Here is a 21,675-nt window from a genome sequence, read left to right as displayed (position 1 = left end):
TATCAATCCTCCTCCTAATCCTAGAAACTCACCCTGCCTTTAACCTCTGCTGTAAAATAACCTGAGTTTATCTGAGGGCTGAGCAGTACATAAATGACAAAAATATTCAGATCAATATTGTCTTTGTTCATTGTTGGATTTTCAGTGTTCACCTTGTGTTACATGCTGGCTGCCCCCATTTTTGGGTACCTGGGAGATCGCTACAACAGGAAGATCATCCTTGGAGCTGGGATTTTCTTCTGGTCTGGTGTGACCTTGGGGAGCTCGTTCATCACTCAGTCAGTATGTTGCTTTTTAGAGGGTGCCGTGAAAATAACTGCACACATCTTGCAGGACTTGATAGATTTCTTCTCTAATCACATTTGGAAAAGCATCAGTGACCACTCATTTCCCAAGCCTTAAGCTTGGACTAAATATACTCTAGGACTCTGGAGTCCAGCCTAGGCAATAGAGAACCCACACGTTATTATTGTGATTGATGGGGTTTCATTTTTGTCGTGAATGATTTTTGTTTATGACCTTACAGTGTGGCAGCTTGTTGGTTACATGTGCTCTATTCACCCTGTCCTGAAATTCCCTCTGGGTGTCACTCTGGGAAGTCACTGCTGTGCAGAAAGAGAAAGCCAAGCAGTGAGATGTGAGGGGAGCAGGTGTGAGTGGAGGGAATACAGACACAGGCAAAAGGCAGTTGAATTCTGATTTCCTCTGCTTGATTTCACCACTAAAATGCCCCTCTTTTCTTTCTTGCATGGACTTTTTTTGACTTTAATATGTCTTTTCCCTGCAGCATTACAGGATATTTGTTCTTTCACGAGGACTGGTTGGCATTGGCTCTGCCAGTTACTCCACCATAGCACCTACCATCATTGCAGACTTGTTTGAGGAAGGAGAAAGGACCACAGTGTTATCTATCTTCTACATCTTCATTCCAGTGGGCAGGTTGGTTTCTTGCAGTGGCCTTTTGAAATTCTGTCTGACCACACCTGCAATTCAATATACCCTGAGCCCTAATCAGATTTATTTTGATGTATTTCTTCATTGGCTCTTACAAAGGGATTTGTCACTTCCTTGGTAAGCTTGAATAGAGCTGATTAGGTGTATTTCTCTACTTACCTTGAGAAAAAGTCACTTTTTCCCCCTAACATTTTTAGGGAGAGTCCAGACTCCGGAAACTCTGGCTTTGAATAAAATATTGAATCTTTTCTAAAAGAAATATGTGCACAAGAGTATGTAATTTATTTCTGTGTTTTGGGAGACAAAAGCTTTTAGATATTAGTTTATTTGACAGATTTTTAAAAAAACCCTCCATTAAGTGTCTCCCAAGGAAGAGCTGGTTACTTCCCTCTTCTCTTTTAGTTAAATTCACACCTGAAGAAAAGGTGGAGAAGAGCTTTTCAAATGGTTTAGAGGCATACTCTGTATCAGAGCAGGCAGCCAAGGCTGGGCCCAGAAGGTAGATTAAAACTAAAGAAATTCCTGCAGGGCATAATTCCTTTGGCTAGCACAGGAGGGAGTAGGTAATAAAATGTTTTATGGGCTCTTTGATCCGGGTTTGCAGTGTCATTCTACAGAATATGTATTCCAAGGGGAATCTGGGACATTTCTGTCATCATCTCAAGTCTGCTCTGAGGAAGTTTGACTCTCTGTTTAATACTGGCTGGCAAGCAGACTAGCACACACCATGGGGGTTCTGTTTATCCCTTTGGAAAACTATGACAGAACATTCTCCTTAGCTGGCAGGACATGTCATTTCAGCCATCCAAAATTCACTGGTGCTTACTGACCATTCCTCTCTGTTGTTTGCAGTGGCTGTGGTTATATGCTGGCAGCTGGCATGGCAAAAAGCACAGGAGACTGGCACTGGGCATTCAGGGTGAGTCACTTTAATCCACTGTAAAATCAAAATAATCACTGGGGTTTGGATTCTTTATGTTCATTGTGTTAAAGGTGAGCAGTGGGAGGACTTCCTACCCTCTGACAGGTCAGGAACGTGCTGTTTAGGAGAAGTTTTCCTGCAGGACAAGTGGCAGCTTTCTGCCTAGCTCTGATAGGTGTAGGTGAAATTGTACAGCAGCCAGGCAGGTGCTGATGTTCCTCTTACCTGAGGGCACATTTGGAATGGTTGTTACTGCACCAAGACCTCCTCAAACAGAGGAATTTGAAGGTAAAATTATCACTATACTGGTAGCACCAGAGTTCTGGAATGCTGTTGGGAACAACTCCTTTGAATACAAAATCAGCTAACACATGCAGGTGAGTGGGGCAGAGTATTGGAATAACTCTGATGCTGTTCAGGTAACATTGGTGGCTGCATCAGTGATTCTTGTGTTTGTGGCTAGAATACAGTACAGTTTTCTTTTCACATGTTTTTTTTTTAATCAGAGGGAGGAGCAATTAGGTACCTGTATGATAGAGAGGAAGGCTCTATTATCTTTTCTTCAAAGCCACCAAAGTCACTATTTTTCTTTACAAATATGACCTAAACCAGCACATATCTATTTCTGAACATATCTGCAATTTTCTAATAGTGATTCTAATGCAACTGGAATTTCTGTGGAGTTCTCACTATAAGAAAACAGACCTTTGATCTAACCAACCTTGTGTCTACAGGTAACTCCTTGCATGGGAGGACTGGCACTGCTTCTCCTGATTCTACTGGTCCCTCACAAGATCCAGAGAAAGACAGCAGCCCACAGAGCCCTGAGCATCTCTGGCATGATAGGAGGAGCAGATGAGAAGCCAGATGTCTACAGAGCTACCAGGACTAGTTGGTGTCAAGATGTGGGGTCACTTGTCAAGAAGTAAGTGGTATAAGAAATATGTCCATTGAGTCCCACTTTGCTCCTTTGAGCCACATGCTCTATGAAAGAGGATGGAAACACCATTAGTAAAAAGTTTTCTTCTACTTTTTAAAAGGAATTCTGCAAAAGAGATAAAAAATTTCTTTGCTTCTTCTATCCTCCCATTTTGAGGAGGGGGAAAGGGGAGAAGTTATGATGGCAGTTTGTTCCTATTTGAATCCAAAGCTCTACTTTTTACTAAATTTTCCCTTTCCTACAGAAGCTAGATTGGTAAAAGTGCATAATTTTCTGATGTAAATTTATTTATAATTCTTAGCACCTGAGGAAGGTTGGATTAGGACATCTCAGGCACTCTGTGATATTTGGGAACCTGCCGTGCATGAAGTCAAAGTTTGTGGGATATGCTTTATAAAGTAATTATCCGTGTGTTTTGATGGGCTGAGCTGTGGCTGGCAGATGACATCTTCCTTTTAATCACATAAAAATTAAAGACGCAGCTGCCCTGCAGGGTGGAATAGACTGGTTGCTCGGTGCTGTGGCCCCGCAGCCGGGCGGTGCCAGGCGGTGCCAGGCGGTGCCAGGCGGTGCCAGGGCAGGACGAGGCGCTGCAGCGGCTCTGGGAACAGCAGGTGCCGCTGTGCAGCTGCGCCGGAGCCGGCTGCGCCTGCCGCTGCCTTCCAGTCCGACGCTTTTCGTTTCAAGACTTGCTGTCTTGGGACATCGTTTCTCTTTGGAGTGTTCTTCCAGACCATCCAGCGTTTTCCAACTGCCCGCTGAATCTGCATCCTCTTTACATCCTGATCAGCGGGTACATTAGAGATCAATTTTGTGGGATCACAATTTGTAGGCATTACATCCAGAACTGAATAAAAAATACATTTTCCTGAATCAAAAACCCAAATGAACCTTTCTGACATTTTAACAACTAGACTATCTCCAAAATTGCTTTCCTACAGAGATGTTCCAGTGTAAAAAAATATATTTTAATTTTATTTTCCTTTAGCAATTGATTCTCATTTTCTTTTCCTTGGGCAATTGATTTCCAAAGCATAAAGACATACTGCTAAAAAACTATGTGGTTCCACTTTTAATCAAGTCCAAGAGCACTTTATCTTTAGGAAATGGAGAATTAGGTTAATTTCTTAACAAATCCTCTAGTTTGGTGGTCACCTGATCATTTGCAGCAGTCTTTAGATTTCATACATCCCTATTGACCTCAAAGGGGATTTTCTCCTGAAGTATTAATGACAAAGAGTCTGGCAAAAATTTAATTTTCTCCTAGAACAGGGCGGGAAGGAGACAAGGTTTGGACAGTTTTCAAAAATGCCTCTCCTTTTGTCTGAACCTTGCTGTGAAGATTGAGTCTGTTTTTACTCAGGTAGAGTTAAGGAGTGCTCCAGCCCAGCCCAAACCCAGATGTTGCTCTCATTTATACTGGTTACAGAAACAGCTTAAAACCTGAGGCATTCAAACTTGAACATAGAACCCTTTCCTTTAGGTACTAAGCCATACAAAGCCATTAAATTATTGCTCACTCTCTATTGTTACACTTCTGCTATCAAAATATTCACAGCAATTGTTTTGGCAGAAGTTGGCATGAAATCTGCAAGAGACCAGGATTTAACATCAAATCAGTAGGTCATACCCTTTGCTCTAATTAGTACTTTATTGTTGAATTTCATAATAAAGCCTGATCAGAGTTCAGATATTCAAGGGAGGGGATTTTGATTACCAGATGTCTGAACATATTGTTTTGTTATTGTGTTATTGCTTGAAATCCTGGGTGTTGCAGGTAGTTTTCCCTTTTTCCTCACACACCATTCATTCTAATATCTCTCAGCTGTTTTTTGGTTTTTTTCATACTTTCAGCTGTAGTTTTGTCTGTTCCTCACTGGGTCTGACTGCCATGGCCTTTGTCACTGGAGCCCTGGGAATGTGGATGCCACTGTTTCTGTACAGAGCTCAGGTTGTCCAGGGCCTTGTCCCACCATGCCTGCAGGACTCCTGCAATTCATCTAACAGGTGAGCTGTGCCTTGGGAGCATTCCTGGAAACACTGCAGGGGGCTCAATCACAGCTGCTTTCCTGAGGGGAGGATGCTGTGGTGGTTCCAGTTGTGGTTTCTCTGGGTCTGGATTGAAGGCACTCAGGACAGAAGTTTGTGTTTGGACTTAGGTGTTTATTATTTCTTATCAGTAAAACAGTCTCACTACTGTGAGTTCTGCAGCTTTTCATTAGAAGGCACAAAATGGCCAACAATCTCTTGTTCCAAGGTCTTTTAAGACTAAACTATCCAATTAAGAACTGACACCTGGATTATTTTCCCTTTTAACCCAGTAACTGATCCCAAGAGCCCTCAATGCAGACTTTCCTGCCCAATTACAAAATGCCATCCAAACCCATGGAGAAGGAGGAAGAAGAAGGAAGAAGAAGAAACCCAGGATGACACCGTGCCCTCCATCTTGCTTCCATCCACAACACACCAAAAATCCCAAACCCTCAATTTCTCACCAAGTGATACACCTACACTGCTCTCTGTAATCTATTTCACACTTTTGTGGATTCCAGTCTATTCTGGAGTTTAGGAAACTTTCTCCATGAATGAGGGTCAAAGCCAGTGCTGCCCTGTGGGTCAGGACACCCCAGAGCAGACAGAGTGTGTTCCCTGTGTGCCCTGGGTTTGTACATGATGTGACCAGGCACTTCTTGGGAAGGCAATGGGGTGTGAATGTTAAATTGCCTCCAGTTATCTGAGACACTCCCCTTTGGTTGTTTGTTTATAATCACTCAGTTAACTGGAAAGATGCTGCCAGCCCTATTTCAGTAAAGTGGGAAGAAGCAGTAATAGCAACAGTTGTGGGGGAAAAGGAGCCGCTTTAGCAAGGAGTTTTTAGTTGACAAATGACTGTGCACCCCAAGTTACTTAAATATCCATTTGAGTATATTTAAATCCTGTGTTGTAGTAACTTGCCTGTTATCTTCTTCTTATTCTGTTTTTGTAATCCATGCCATATTGGTGAGTTCACTGTGGCCCCCAGCTTGAAGAAAGCTTGCTGATTTTGATGTAGTATCAGATCATCACATCAAACCAGGATCTTGTGAATAGCTGCCAGCAGAGCTCTGCTTACAAAGCATGTCCAGACCAATGAAGATTCATGAATAGTATCAAATATTGTAAAGGAAGGGGAATTTACACTAGTAGAACAATTTGAAGTAGTCATGACACACCTTTTTGTAGATCCCTTTTCCCCACCAAGAAAGAGAAGTTTTTCTTCACAGTGTGTTGTCCAGAATACAAATATGTATTCAGTGTTCCTCTTGAGTCTTCACAGCTTCCCTCAGTCACAGTGAGCACTGGGGCTGACTCCTGGCAGTGGTCTCCATACAAATATCCCTTTCTCCCAGAGGTATCCCAAGTCTTGTTTCAGTCTCTGCTTTTGTAATGGATTTCAGAGAACTAAGTGCTTATTGCATGGCCTTTCCAGATAAAAACAATTAAAGGGAAAAGCAGTAATCACACCTTCAATGTATCCTCTGCTAATGGCATTTTTCTGGTTTTCTGCAATGGAATAATTGAGTCAACTCAGATGTGATTTCTCAGTTGTAGCAAAACCAGATGGATTGAAGAGTCATCCCAAAATCCTTTCAAGGGAAATCAATTGTCCTTCCAGGACGCCACCAGTGGCACACTCCTTATCAATGAACAGTTCTAGGAAGGGAGTGAAGCCCAGGAGTCTGGCTCAGGGTAGGCAGATGAGGGAAGCTCAACAGTTTAAGACGTTTGTCTGTATCTGTTCATACATGCAGTTTAAGTACTTCCTTTGTTAATTTGAAGGTGTTGGCCTCTAGTTTGTTTTCTAATCCACTTCTGAATTATTATTCCACAGTAGTGTTGCTAGACCAGACATGGTCTTCAGGGAAGTGAAACAGAGCATTTGATAGTTTAACCTCATGTACAGCTTCTTATAGGATGCTTTAAAAATAACCTTGGCATAAGCTCATGCCAGAAGCAGCATAAGGCTGGCTTTGGACTGTTATTCCAAGGGGATGTAAAGAAAGAGAACATAAACTACTGTGTCAGACCTGCTGGTGCTGGAGGTACTGAGCTGCACATTACCAGACCTGCCCAGGGATACTTTTAAAGATGTTTTTCCCTCTGGCTGTTCAGCAGTTGCAGACTTTGTTTAAGGATCAGGACTGTGTCACAGACTCCTTGGAAACACAGACTCAAATGGCACCACAACTGATTCAAGTCTTGATGCTTTCAAGGTAGATAAATAGGCAGTGTGAAGTTTTTGTTCAGGTCTTTGTGCAAACACTTTCAAACAGATCAGAGAGATAAGTGAGCATTCTCAGCCCCTGAAGGATCCCATAGGAGCCTTTCCCCAGTACCAGGCTTCTGTACTTTCCTACTCCCTGTCAACTGAACTGTGCTTGGGTTTAGTTTTGGCCATTCTCTTTTATTCCAGCTGCAGGTTTATTTCAACTACAGTTTACACATGAACATTCTAAACACAATTCCATGAATGCTTCAATCAACTAATGTCACCTTGGAACTTGCCTCTCTTGAACAAATGTCTGAGATTATTCTGCCAAGTGACAATCTATAATGTCACTATCAAGCTATAGTCAGTGATGGATCAGAATCCTGAAGAACATGCAGGGAGAGTACAAATTCTCTTAAAGTTTGTTATCTTGCATAGCAATACCTTTTTTTTTCCTTGTAGCATTATTGAGTTCCTAATCACCCAGAAAGAAATTAAGAAGTGGATGTTCTGTAGTTTAAAGGAACAGATCATGTCCCAGCTGGTTACTTTGCTTTGCAGTTAAAAAAGTTCAGGAAAATGTACAGAACTTGCCATGTAGCACTCTAAAATATTCAGAAGTGCTTGTGCTCAGAATACATTGATCCTGCCCCTGCTTGCTTCCAGAGAATTATGGTGCAGTGGCACCAGTGATCTTGTGCAAGAGATTTGCTTGTCATTGGGGGGATCTCACTGGGAGAGAGACAAAAGCACACATGCAAGTCCCTTTGGAAGCTGAATCTTCTCAACTATTCTGACATGTTCTTTTAAAACATGAACTTGTGGTTCCTGAAGAACACATTTGCATTTGCAGACACACAAAGCTGAATGGTATTGGAAACCCTGTGTTCAGAAAATGCTACATGGAGCTGCCAGTAGTTACCTATTCAGTATTCTTTGAACTCTTCTGGGAAGTGGTAGGTGTTTCCCGTAGTCAGAGAAGTGACTCATCTCAGCTGTGCTAAGCAGAGGGTTGTAATTTAGATGTGGATCATTCCACGTGCTAGGATCCCTTCCAAGGCAGCAGATTGTGATACAGGGTTACTCCATCTGTGTTTCAGGGATGGTTGGCTAGATTGATTCACAGGGTAACCACAATGACTCTGTCTCCTCTAAATCACAGCATGTCCAGGCCAGATTGTACTGAGCAGAGCCCTGCCTGAGCCTGGGTGCACAACACCTGCTCTGCAAATGGGAAAATATCTTCTCCAGGGGATACAGCCACCATTGCAAAGCCACAGCTTCAGCTGGGGCTTGGGACTGCATCCATTTAGAAGGAGTGGGAGGGTCACATCAAATGGAATAAAATTCAGCTTCCCTATTAAAGATTCCTCTGAAACTACAGGTACAAGCTAACACCATTTATTTTTCCACAGTACAGTTTTACAATGCTCAGCTGAATCCTTTGCTTTGTCACCAGCCTAATATTTGGAGGCATCACCATTGGGACAGGAATCCTGGGTATTATTGCTGGGGCAGAAGCTGCAAGACATTTAAGGAAGATAAACAACAAAGCTGATCCTCTGATCTGTGCCACGAGCATGTTCCTTTCTGCCCTGTGCCTCTACATAGCTCTGATGGTGGCCCAGACAAACATCCTTTCCACTTTTGTAAGTGACAATTAGCAAAATGCCTTTTGGCATCCTAGGGAGAATGGGAAGGGGGAGGAGGAGGCAAGGGGTGATTTTGCAGATTTTTCTGCAGTCTTTCAGACCATCAAGAGGTTTCAGTGACTTGTGGCAAGGTATCCAGGTAAGCTGAGGGCTCTGATGCTCCCATAGCTGAGATCTGTCCTGTGAGAGCCACACTGGGCAGTCCTTGGTACAGAATAAAGAGCAGACAGAGCACAAAAACTGGGCCTGGGGTCCTGCAGAGTGCCCACACTGAAGAACAGAATAGTAACTATGCATTTAGCTGGGTTGAAACATGGCCCTTATGCAAAAATGTAGTTAAAGCAAGTCTCAATCTTATGTTAATTTTTAATGCTTTGTGCCTAATTTAGTATTCTTATTTATTTTTGCTCTCTGAGTACTTAAAGGTTGGTGTAGTTGGGGCTGTGCAATATACACTGTTCTTGCTAAGAATAATTTAGCCCTCACCTTCAAAGGCCCAGATCACTAGCTGATCTTCAAAGTCAAGCTTTTGGCAATACAAACTGAAGTATAAATCACTTAAATTCCATTCTCAGTCAAAGGGAAAACAGAAACTTACTAGGAATGAGAAAAAAATCCCTGTAAGAGGGAACTGAATGTAAACCCTATTTCAACTGTAATCTGGTAACAGCTGGGGAAAGACTCCTGTGCATTTTTCTGACTCCACAGCCAAAATCACCATGATTAACATGTAAAGTAAAGTAAATTACAGTAATCAACAGTTCTCTGCAAAAGGGCACTTTGCATGTTTTTTGCTTCTAAGAATAATGCTTGTTCAAAGAGGTTTTCCTTCTGACTCGTCAGGAATGTGTATTCCTGTGGAAAAACACCTTTACACCAAGAGAAAACACAAGTGGATTGGCCTGTCTGAGTGTGTGTACACGAAGCAGAATGTGAAATGTGAAGCTTATTTTGGATCCAAGAGGGGGGATCTGAGTGCCCAGAAGAATTACACATTGTCTTTTTCTGCTTCTCAGAGTCCCACAAGCTGCACTCATAATTTTTTGTCATTAAATGTAGAGAACAGCAGTTTGATTTGCCAGCCTGTGTTAGATGAGTGAATCAATATATTTGGTTGGAAGTACCAAAACATACCTTTTACTGGAATCATAGAATCACAGAATAATAGAATCAGGTTTGGGATTGGAAAGAACCTTAAAGCTCATCTAGTTCCACTCCCCTGTCATGGGCAGTGACACTTTCCATTAGACCAGGTTGCTCCAAGCCCTGTCTAACCTGACCTTGAACATTTGCAGGGATGGGGCAGCCACAGCTGCTCTGGGCACCTGTGCCAGGGCCTCAGCACCCTCAGAGGGAAGAATTTCTTCCTTATATCTAATAATTTAATACATTAATCATAATATCTATATCTAAAGCATTGTGAAGGAGAAGGTGTCTGGATAATGGTTTGTAATAAGTATATCAGTGTTTCAAGGAACTTTTTTCCCCAAGCTGGCTTGGGAAGAAAACAAATGAACAGAACAGAGAAGAACCACAGGATGTATGGATATCCTAGGTCTATTATCTATATTTATTACCTACAGGATATCTATAGGTATCCTGGGTATTCTAGGTCTAATTCTCCTTAGGAGAATGAAAGCAACCCCTACAAAAATACCCGAGTTTGTCACTGTGCCTTTCCCATGCTGTGTTTTTATCAACCAGGGACAACATCCTGACCAAGACCTTACCAAACACAGTGCTGGCACCTGTTGTAACAATGTGCCATCAGTCTGATTAGTAGATAAGAACATTGTGCCCCATGCCATGTGACTGTGTGACCTGTATTTCTGAAGAGATTCTGTTTTCCAGCACTGCTTCACCTCAATGGTGTAACTTTAATCCTTTTCCTTCTTTAAGTCTCTCTCAGTCTGGGCAGGCTGCTCCAATCTGTGTCCAGGGCTGGCTGAAAGGGTTAATATTTTCTGAGGCCCTCAGCTATAAGAACTGTTCAGTGCCCTACCCCTTTTCCTCATGGCTGGGTCTCCATCTGTGATGGATTAGGGATTTCCCACAGGACACCAAGGTTTGGAGACTGCCTGTTCCTTGGAGTCCATCCCATTTTGGAGGTTCTCTCTCTGGAGGAGGCCTTTAGAGTACTTGTACTGACCCAGAGGTGTTCACTTGGCTTCATTTCCATCCCTGTGCACTTTGTAAACCTGTGCTGAGTCTTCCTCTTCCATAGATCTTGCTTTTCTCTTCTTGGGTTCAATAGTTCATAGCAGTTCATTTGGGAGGTTGGTATATGTTTCCTATTTTGGCTCTTCTGCTGAGGATTTGTGACTCAAACACCTTCTTTGATTCTTTTCCCCACCTTTAAGATGAAGTTAGTGTTTGTAAGCATAGACAGAGGTGTTTAATTTAGAAGTAATGGGAATGTAGGACAACTCTTGCATAGATAAGCAGAGTCAGTGAGCCTGCCTCATCTTCACAATATAGATGGGCAATGCAGAGTATAGCAGAGTATAGCATAGTATAGTCACTGCTTTTTTTTCTGTTTTGCAGATTTTTATTGCATTTGGAGAACTGTTTTTGTCTGTAAACTGGGCTGTTGTGACAGATATACTGCTGGTAAGTGCTCATGAAACTATTTCCTTATTTCAAGGTTTTGACAATGTAATATTGTTCCTAAGCCTGCATCATCTTGGTGGCATTCTGGGGACAGCTAAAAACTCCTACAGAGAATCCCCTTGTTGGAATCCTGCTTGGAATCACTGCCACAATGTACTGCTGGGCAAGGATGCCAGTGGCAATAAGGGTGTGGTGGTGCAGTAGTCCAAGTTATTATAATCCCAGGAAGATGTCCTGATTTGGATGGAAGTCATGCACATGGTATTCTCTAGTGCTGTGTGTACCCATTGTATTTTGGGCTTCTGTACAGCTCTGTGTTGTCAGATATCTACTAGAAAATGGCCTGCACCAGAAACAAGATGATTTTGTGCCTGTAATCAGGTTTTCTATTTGTTTTCCAGAGATTTGAAAGGATGATCCAAATGAGGCAAAGTTGATAGTCCATGAACTATTAGGAAGTTCCCTTAGTTCAGAATACAGGGCAGATGAATTCCAGCTCTTGCAAGTCCAGTTCAGAAGTGTGCTACACTGCCAGAGCATCAGGCCAGCAGTGATGCTTAAGGGACTCCTGGGAATTCCAGGACTGACACCACAAGCCAGGGAATAGCAGTGCATGGTTTCATTTGGATTCTGTTATCAGTAATTTCTTCAGAAAGGAGTGATGTGAATAGCACACATCTTGTAGCACAGTTTGTCTAGACTGTGATGAGCAGCTTCTTTTTATCATTTCATAGGTTTTTAGAGTTAGCAATTTTACTTGAGTTTTTACTGTAAATAAAAATTTGGCAACCTTTCATTTAGGTTGTAGCTCCACAGTCACTAATAGATGTCTGTGTAAACCCTGGGGCAGATACTGTGATTGCTGCACTACACAGATCATTATAGTCTTATCAAGTAGTTTATATGACTTTTTTTTAATAACCCATAATATGAACAATTTGAATATGGTTTATCAGTGCAATAAGCAAAAAAATGCTCATATCTGATAGACTGCAGAAAGCTGATTTAAATACCAAAGTAAGTTATTTATATGATTGACAGTTCTTTTGTTGCTACTTGTGGGCATAAAACAAAATATTAAAATTAACATTACCCTTTTCTCTGAGGCATAGATCACCCAAGGGACCCAAACTCTACTTTGGGATCTCTGTGCTGAGAAACTGTGGATGTGATGGTAACCCTAATAATTCAAGCAGGCTCCCTGTGAGACAGGGACTGTTCAGACAAGTGTGGTACAGGCACAATGCTGCTGCAGGTGGCACTGAAGGTGGGGAAATTGTGTAAAGCCATCAGGACAAGTGAGAGAAGGCACAAAGTTAAGGGACAGCAGAACAGAGATCTTTGTTTATTCCCAAGAAAATGTGAGTGTTCCCCATTTTATGTAATAGTGTTTCATTCTAAGGGAGCTGAAATCTATTTGCAGGTTGCTGCTGCAAAATTCATGGTCATAATAAAAGTTTTATTTAAGAACCACAGTGAGTGCATTCATGTGTAGCACAACATGCAGTGGTGCACAATAGCAGTTCACAAGAAGGACAGGACAAACCCTTGCAGCCTGTGGCTCCAGTGGAGCACAGGTCAGTGGCCCTTGCTATCACAGGAGCTGGAAATTGCTGGCACTGTGTCTGAGTTGCTCAGATATACAAATTGCTTGGTATCTCTACTGGCTAACTGAACCCTAGAAGTGGACAAGCTGAGCAGAGATGAAAGTACCCCTATTACAGTGTAAAAGGATCAGAAAGCACATTGCCAAATGCTGAGCACTCTGCAGTGACCAAAGGGACCAGCTGTGAAGCACTACAGAGCTCTCCTTGCACTGCCTGACCTTGCCTTGCTGTGAGTCTGTTTATCTCTGTATTTCCTAGCTGAAGAACCTCTCTTTACATTCTGATTGAGATGAAGGAATGGAACTACTTACATTTCATGGGTCTTCAGCAAAGTCCTGCTGACACTGACTGTGCATTATGTTCTCTTTCACGGTGCTGCTCTCTACATGTCAGTTTTCTGCACTCTGGAATTTTAATAAAATAGTAAATAATGCAGTCAGCATTAGTCAATTGGCTGCTTGCTTAAAATCTCAGCCAGCAGCCAGGGGGGTTTTGATTCTTATTTAACTCTCACAGAATGGTCAGAAAGAATTATCCTATGAGATAATTGCAGCAGTGAACAGGTGCAGAACAACTATCACTGGTCCAGACTTATCTTTTACTTATCTTCTGTTTCAGTTTATTTTGAAATAATTGAGGTTTTTTGCACCAGAAGCAAATATAAATACCATTGCCATTCTTTTTACATGAGTTGAGGCACCAACTTTTTTAAGTTTCTCAATTTACTTTTCTTTGAACTCCTACATCTGTATTTTAATTCTGTCCTCTGTCACTGTTAAAGAGGAAGGTGACATCACTGAGTTAGGAAATGGTGATACATAGTGAGGAGAGAGAGGCAGATAGTTGCTATCAGCTCTTTATTTCAATTCCTTCCTGAATCCAAACAGAGCTTTTGTTCACTTCCATCACTCCAATCTCAGCTTTCTGAGGGAATGCTGCATCACATTGCAGCCTGCAGGAAATCTGTGGGGAGCATCATTGCCATATCCTGGATCCATGTAAATCTAGAAATGAAGGAAGTTGTCTCCCAGGTGACCAACATCCCTCACTTCCATTTATTTTAGAATATTGTGGGGTTAGTTAGCAGCAATATTGTATCAACTGGGAACAAGTGGGGAGCTGAAAAGTTTGGCATAGCAGAGCACTGGGGTGCTGTGTTACCCTGGGAACAGATATCAAGTTTATTACCACAAATGTGCTTTGGGTTGGATCTCTTGAATTTTAAATGCTACTAATTATTTTATCAGAAAATGATGGAATTGAGCTGAATTTGTAGATGTCTGCTCATTCAGTGGCAATCTCATTTGGGAGTTGGGTTTCATCCTGTTCAAACCCCATGGGCTCAGTGTATTACTGCTGTTATATTGACTGAAGGGTGCCATAGAAAACAGCAGTAATTTCTCTTTCTGCCTTGTTTCCTGTATGAACTGGTAGGATCTGTGATAATGTAGCTGGATTTGCTAATGCATGTTCTTAGTGTGCCATGAAAATGACCTTTCTTCCCATGGTACTATAACCACACAATGTAGCCAGGAATTCATTTCTCCTGTGACCTGTGGAGCTGAAGGCAAGGAAGATGCTGCCTGAATGATAAGGACTTCTCCCTTTGTGGCCTATTCATCAAGAGGCATTGCATGTAGCCACCTTTGTGCCTCCTATTCAGTGTAAACACAAAGGTACCTGCTGAACCACTGCAATCCTCATGTGCAAGTGGAGAAGTGCTGTAGCTGCCTTGCTGCTTTGTTGAGAGGCTGTTCTTGGAGTGTTCCTTATGAAATGTTTGCCTATCTGTGAGGTTGTGGAACTCTATTTTTTAGGGTTTTGGCAGCTAATAGTGTAGGAGATGTTGGAATTGGAGGGGTTTGGGAAGGCTACCAAGGTGTCCCTGTCTTTGGAAGTGCCCTGGGAGGTACACAAGTGTTCACCAGTCTGTGTTTCTGTCTGCTTTTTCAGCTGACAGCTCTGAGGCAGAGTCTGCAGGAGGTCTCTGAAACCTCCAGAGGCAGCACAAGGGATCTGCAAACTGCTCCTGTTGGGGCACCTGCTTCTGTTCAGCATCTGGGCTGGATCTCCTCAGAGGAGAAGTGTGCAGGATGTCACCTCCACTCCTGCCATGGTGTGGGGTCCTGGGCAGTCATTGTGACCAGGCAGGACCCCACAGCTTCCTCAGAGTCCCTGTGGAACTCTGTTTTGTTTCTTCTTTTCCTGGTGGATCCCACAGGGCCTTGAGCTCTTGACTATAGTTTCTGTTGTGCAGAAGAACCTGAGTGATAGCAGAGTTTGCATGAGCCCTGAAACTATAGGAAATACCCCATCCTTCTCTTGTGTTTTTCTTGTTACAGTTTTGTTCCATCTCTTGTAGTTGCAGATATGGGATATTAAATAAAGGTAGTAAGGAAGTGGTGCAAGGCACTGGAGAGACAAAGTACATTTAGCTTTTCTCACGCTTGCAATGCCCATGATATATTGAGTGCATAACAATATTTGATTTGCATCTCTCAAACACAGCCTGTCATTATCCATAAAAGAAATTTGAGTCTAGGACAGATGACATGAAAACCTCAGAGAGCCAATAGCTGACAGGCTCCAGTCTAGTACAGTCTGTCACAGCCAGGTCTGCTCCCCAAGCTCAGAGTTTCCTATTGTAGTTTTTTGTCTCTGCACAAGAGAGCCTGTTCACAAAGTGTGCATGCTCATCATCCAGGTAGGTTCTGAGAGAGAAAAAAGAAGTGGGTAGACTGCAGAGCCTCAGTGTAGGCCATGGTGTGCTTTGGCCTCAGTGAGGAGGAGCTGTTGGATTGTTCCTCCATCCCATGGGTGGCCAGGATTTCAGAACAGCCAATCTCACACAGCTCTGCTCCTACACTGCCTGGGGACTGGATGCAGTGTCATGGCAACATGACATCACAGTGCTTTTCTGTGAAATTTGTCTTACAAAGTTGTAAGCAGTGTTTGAATCTGAAATACATCAGTGTTGCTCTGTCCATGTCTCTGGGATATTCTGGAAGCAGCTGGGCACTGCTGAAGTTCCCTGTGTTGATGTTCCCTCTCCGTGGGCTGTGCTTTGTTTCAGTACGTGGTGGCACCGAGGCGACAATCCACAGCCATTGCCCTGCAGATTTTGGTCAGCCATTTGCTGGGAGATGCAGGCAGCCCATACCTCATTGGAGCTGTAAGTGAATTCTCTCTTTACTGAATTTTCCTTAGGGTAAAACTTTTAGAAATTGATAGACACTCACAGAATCACAGGCACTACCCAGTCCAAAACCAAAAATTACTCAATTTGCTGTCCCTGAGTCTAAGACACAGAGACATTGTTTTAAGTGCATGAAACACTTGGTCCTGTGACACTGCTTGTAGGTGAGAATAGTTCTATGCAGTGTGTAGAAATTTACAGACTCATATATTTTTGGAGGCATGCATTTTTGCAGATTTTGGTCAGCCATTTGCTGGGAGATGCAGGCAGCCCATATCTCATCAAGGCTGTAAGTGAATTCTCTCCTTACTGAATTTTCCTTAGGGTAAAACTTCTAGAAACTAATAGACAGATACTCACAGAATCATGGGCACTACCTGGTCCAACACCAGAAATTACTCAAATTACTGGCCCTGAGTCTAAGACACAGAGACATTTTCCTAAATGTTTTTTACCTGCATGAAGCACTTGGTCCTGTGACACTGCTTGCAAGTGTGAATAGTTCTATGCAGTGTGTAGAAATTTACAGACTCATATATTTTTTGAGGCATACATTTTTGCAGAGACAGTGTCATAGGATTTAAGCACTTTCTGCTAAGTTTGAGAGTTTCATGGAAATTAATTCAATGTGTTAAAACCCAAGACTTAGTTCAAATCTTGAAGTTTGAAATCTTGCAATAAGTCTTGAAAATCAGAACAAAAATGGTGCAATGGTTGTCTTTAAATACTACTTGACCTTTAAAGCTGTGGTCTCAAATCACCTTAACCCTGAATTCCCACATTCCTTGAGACCTGATTTCTCTGCCCTTCCTACGTTTACTTGATCTTAGGTGCTTCTGTGCGAATCAGCCTCATTCTGCTTTCTCTGTGCAGTTCATTAATTTTAGTTCCAGTGGACTCTGTCAGTATCATTTCCTTCCTCCATTTATTTTAAGACACAGTAGCTAACAAAGGACCCATTTTGAATTTTCTGCTTTACTTGACATGGGAGATTGAGTCTTTGTCAGTGATTTAAAGTTTAGTTTTTATGAAAGTTTATTTAAAGAGTTCACCCCCTGTTAACAGTGTCAGGGTGAGACAGGGCCAGCAATGCCCAAGTGAGCTGTGCCTGCACAGCTGCTGCTGGCCCAGCCACACAGGGGGTTCCCCTTGTCCTCAGCTGGGTGAAACCCAGAGTCTCAACTGTGTCATCTGTCTGGAAGAGAAGAGAGCCTCTCTCCCTGAGGGATTACCCCTGCTGACTTCCTTTTTTTGGCAAATGAAGAAATCACTTTGCTTCTTGGTGTTAGGGAACTCCTGCTCTCACACATATCTGACTGTACATGTGTGAGAACACAACAACCAACATCCCTGTGGAAAATGCTGAGATGGGATGCAAAAATGGGAGGTACCCCAACAGCTGAAATGTGTCTTGTTCATTCTCCCTTTGACCAATGTATTGATTTAGGCTTTCTACCTGAAAGATGAAATTGTTTGTGCCTCTTGCCCTCTGTCCTTTGCCCTCTTTGGGCAGAACTGAGGCTTTGTGCTGATCCTGCCTGTCACTGTGTGCAGGACCAGCAGAAGTCACCTTAAAGAGCAGCTCTTGAAAGAGTGAAGACCCTAAAAAACCCTAAAACCTAAAAAAAAGCTTATCCAGATGAAATTAATCTCAGAACAGAGGCATTAAGCCCAGGAATAAAACTGCTCTGTGTCCAAGTGGGTTCCTGTGTATGGAGCACCCATTCTGTCCTCTGGAATGTTCTGTGAGCCCTTACACCAACACTTCCCATGACTGCTGAAGGTTGAACACCAATCTTCTACTTTCATGTCCTGATAGTGTTTCCTAACCTGCTTCAGCCAAACTTTTAGCTTAAAAATCTGTCTGAAGAATCAGGGAATTTTCTTTTTCAAAGCCTGTTTTTCTTCCCTCTGCACCCCAGAGATTTTTTCACTAAACATTTTAAAATTAAATGTATTAGGTTTGTATCATGGCCATTATGCTTGCTGTAATCCCTAGGTACCCATTTAGAGTTGATCTTCCTCTTATCTTCCTAAACTGTCATAAATAATCATAGAAACCCAGCAAAGGTTGAAGAGTCTTGTATTTATGCATTTCAAGTCACACAGTATATTCTAACCTTCAAGAACAAATGTGGGAATAAAAATGACTGCTTTCACCATTTATCTTTTTGTTTATGCTGAGAAGAGATTTCAGGTTCCTGGGTTAAGTATTGAATCTAACTGAGTTTCTGGAAATCAGATTTTCCTTCTGTCTACAAAAATAAAATTAATGTTTAATGTTTAGCATTTATAGCCTTTACACCCCCATTCTCCCACCAGTGCAAAAAGCACCTGCCTGGTATTTTCTTCCTCCCACTTACTCACAGTGTCACTCCATAACTCCTCAAATGCCTTTTGGCTCAAAAGCAGACCCCACTCTTGTCTTAGGTTAATTTCAATCTTTTCCCTGTCTTATGAGTGTTCTTGTGCCTGTATTGCTGCTTGACTCTCTGTTTCTATACATTGAGTTTCAACAAGGGAGGCAGAAGTTACTGAACAGGATCAAGAAATGCCAAAGGTCACTGCCCAAGGCCCAGCCTGTGCTGGCAGTCTGGAGGTGGGCTAGGAAATGGTAAAATGTTTCCTGCTCTTGTGACTGGAGGCACTGAAGGTGTAAAACAACATGAGATTTCTTGACCCTTTGGAATCACAGAATCACAGAATAAGATGGATAAGGATAAGCTGGAGAGCAGTGCAGTACAGCTGTGCTGGGTACTGGTTTGGCAAACTTTGGGAGCAAACTCTCATCCCTGCCTGCCTCTTTTATTCTTTTCAAGGCTCACAGTGTGAAGAGTCAATTTAAAGCAGGAGAGGATGGAGGTGTTATTCCAGATTAATGCAGCCTTGTTCCCTCCCCAGATCTCCAATGCCATCCAGGCCAGGAACGTGCCCTCGCTGCAGTGGAGTTTCAGGAGCATGCAGTACAGCTTTGTCACCTGTGCCTTTGTGGGGGTCTTTGGAGGAGGATTTTTCCTCCTGACATCTTTCTACGTCGAGGAAGATCGGAAAGAAGCACAGAGGCTCTGAGGTGTCTGTGTTTGTAACTTTGAAACCTGGATGTGGTCACCTGTGTGACACCAGCCATGGGATTGTCTCTGTAACATCAAACCATGTTAATGTCTGCCTTATGGTAATGCCACATCAGTCTCTATAAAAAAGATAAGGACAAAATCTCAGTGAAGTCTCAGATTAAACAAACCTTTCACACTGAGCAAAACAGACCACAGAGCTCACAAGCAAAATGCTGTTAGTGCAAAATGCTGCAGTACATGGAAACAACATCCTTTACTGTAGTGCACCCCTGCAGACTTCATGGAACATCAGGTTCTTTTTCTACTCTGATTTTTCTCAGCCCTGTAGAACCAGTCCTGTCTCTCTGTAGCACTTCTCCCTCTTTCCTAAAAGAAGTCATGTTCAAAGTAAAAAGATTTACAAAAAACCTTTTGAACTGGACAGAGGCCTGTCCTCAAGCACCTGGATTCTTACAGCCCCCTTCTGCTCAGACTTGGTTTTCCAGGTACCAGCAATGAACTGTCCCTCAAAGGAAGATGAACTCTGGGAGAGAGTTTGCACAGAAGAAAAGAATGTCCTCCCTTTTTTCTTTCCCTTTTTGCTTAATGAGATACAGCTGGGGAAAAGGCCAAATCACAATTTCTCCATATGGCACCAAATCCTGCACACTGAATTTTTGGATGCTTTTGACTGCAAGTCAAAATTGCTCATGCATTGGCATATGGCAGCTCCTCCCCCATCCATAACCAGGCCCTTGTCCTCTGTGGGCTGGGGAGCTCCAGAGGGTGTTTTACAGAGCTGTCACCAGCAGGACTGCTGACCTCAACAAGGCAGAGGCTCTTGAGGGACAACATCTCCTGGAGGTTAGGGAGGCCTGTGAGCTCTCAGCAGGATGAGACTTGCCTGTAGAATTTGGAACATGTAGGTACTAAAAAGAGTGGTTTAAGTTGTCTAAAATGACCAAGAGAAGCAGAAACAATCAAAGTCGTGTCAGATTCAAGACTGGAGGGTTGTGATTATTTTATATGTAACATCTTAATGGTGTGCCTCTTCCTAATACTTGGAGGCTCCTCACTGTATCCTCAGGCCTTGGGTAAGTATCTCCTCTCATGAGTGAGCAGTAGGACCTGTAAAACCACTTAACTACAACTGTCCATTTGAACTCTTATCTCCAAAGTGAAGGGGATTTTGGATGTGCTATCTGTTGTCACAATATCATGCCAGGTACCAAACAGGACATGACCACTGTGGCCAATTTCCATTGTTTGTCCTGGCTTAGCTCCCAGTAGCACCTTAAAGCCCAACCAAGATATTGGCAAGTGAATTGTAAAGTGGTGTAAATTTTGCATGATTCTCCCAGTAAATCATAAGCACAATATTCCTGTAATAACTACGACTGTCTAATGTCACTGTAAATAGCATAATTCAGCTACTGCAGGTTTGTGTTTTTCCCTCTGTCTACCTAATATTTTAAAAAAATCTGTTCTGAAATCTGACTTAAACCTAGGTAGTGAAATGTGACCATTGTGGGAAATAATAGAGAAACTTTGTGGTACTCAGTGAGAGTGTAATAATTGTCTTTAAAATAAAAGTTTGTATTCTGAAAGATTGAGCAACTTTTTCTGGTTGTAAAACTAGCCATGGCCATTATAGCACTGACCTTTTGGAAATCCCTGTGCTGCCAGGGACCCCATATCCAAGAAGGGATTTTGCTCTTGGATATGAATGCTTGCAAAGGTCCCAAGTGCTTCAGCCATGGCAGGATTTCAGCAGCTCCATGTGCTTCTCTATTGGTACATTCAGGATTTGCCCTGCAAACATTTGAGCAATTTATCACTTTTGTTATGTCAGCATTAAATTCCTCTTTAAGAAATTCATCAGGAGCTGCACCTGGCCCACTGTGCAGGCACGTATTTGACATATGAGCAAGAGATGCCAAATGCTGTTCTGTAAATGGTACAAGCAAACTCCTCCCTCCTCCTACTCCAGTCTCCTCTGTGAAAGTCAGTGCCTAGAAATGAGCAGGATCACACTGACTAGTCATCCCATCTTGTCAAATGCTTCTCTCTTTTCATTTCAATTTATGGGCAAAGGATGTGTATTTTTGTTATTTTTTTCTGCATTTAGCAGGACTAACAAGTGGATAATCTGAGCTGTGCCTGGGCCTCCCTGGAGCTGCCCTGTCTCACTGAGAGCTGCTGGCAGAAGCCAAGGAGAGATGCAGCTCCTGCATGGAACAGCCCAGGGAGCTGCTTCCATCAGCTGCTTGGTCCTGTCCTTAAAGATGGAACTCCCTCACTAGGATTTGTATGAGTAGCATTTCTTAACATTTTCTGCATATCTTGATTTTGCTTCCTAGTGGGTGTCACCAAATTCTGCATGGAGGGGTTCCCTTAGTGCTGGAGGGGGCTGTGCTGCACTGGAGCTATTTCAGACATTCCAGTCTTGTCATGCCACCAACAACCTGTGCTGGGGAAAGTCACAGAGTCCT

At 42.6% G+C, this 21,675-nt stretch overlaps 1 protein-coding gene across 2 annotated transcripts in view; it reads left to right on the top strand.

The window, feature by feature from the left end:
• Positions 1 to 20,790, top strand: part of LOC132082553 (protein spinster homolog 3-like) — a 30,676-nt gene extending 9,886 nt beyond the window's left edge. For both annotated transcript variants that reach the window (XM_059486882.1, XM_059486881.1), the window contains exons 3-11: positions 146 to 282; positions 788 to 939; positions 1,807 to 1,873; positions 2,611 to 2,801; positions 4,671 to 4,823; positions 8,525 to 8,714; positions 11,262 to 11,327; positions 16,008 to 16,106; positions 19,032 to 20,790. In XM_059486882.1, the coding sequence (XP_059342865.1) occupies positions 163 to 282; positions 788 to 939; positions 1,807 to 1,873; positions 2,611 to 2,801; positions 4,671 to 4,823; positions 8,525 to 8,714; positions 11,262 to 11,327; positions 16,008 to 16,106; positions 19,032 to 19,199 (1,206 nt within the window). In that variant the 5' untranslated portion in view covers positions 146 to 162 and the 3' untranslated portion in view covers positions 19,200 to 20,790. The remainder of the gene's footprint in view (positions 1 to 145; positions 283 to 787; positions 940 to 1,806; positions 1,874 to 2,610; positions 2,802 to 4,670; positions 4,824 to 8,524; positions 8,715 to 11,261; positions 11,328 to 16,007; positions 16,107 to 19,031) is intronic.
• The last annotated feature ends 885 nt before the right edge of the window (positions 20,791 to 21,675 follow it).

Source organism: Ammospiza nelsoni, chromosome 21, assembly GCF_027579445.1.
Source record: "Ammospiza nelsoni isolate bAmmNel1 chromosome 21, bAmmNel1.pri, whole genome shotgun sequence".
Lineage (NCBI taxonomy): Eukaryota > Metazoa > Chordata > Aves > Passeriformes > Passerellidae > Ammospiza > Ammospiza nelsoni.
The sequence above is the reverse complement of the archived record's forward strand: the minus strand, read 5'-3'. Positions and strand labels throughout refer to the sequence as shown.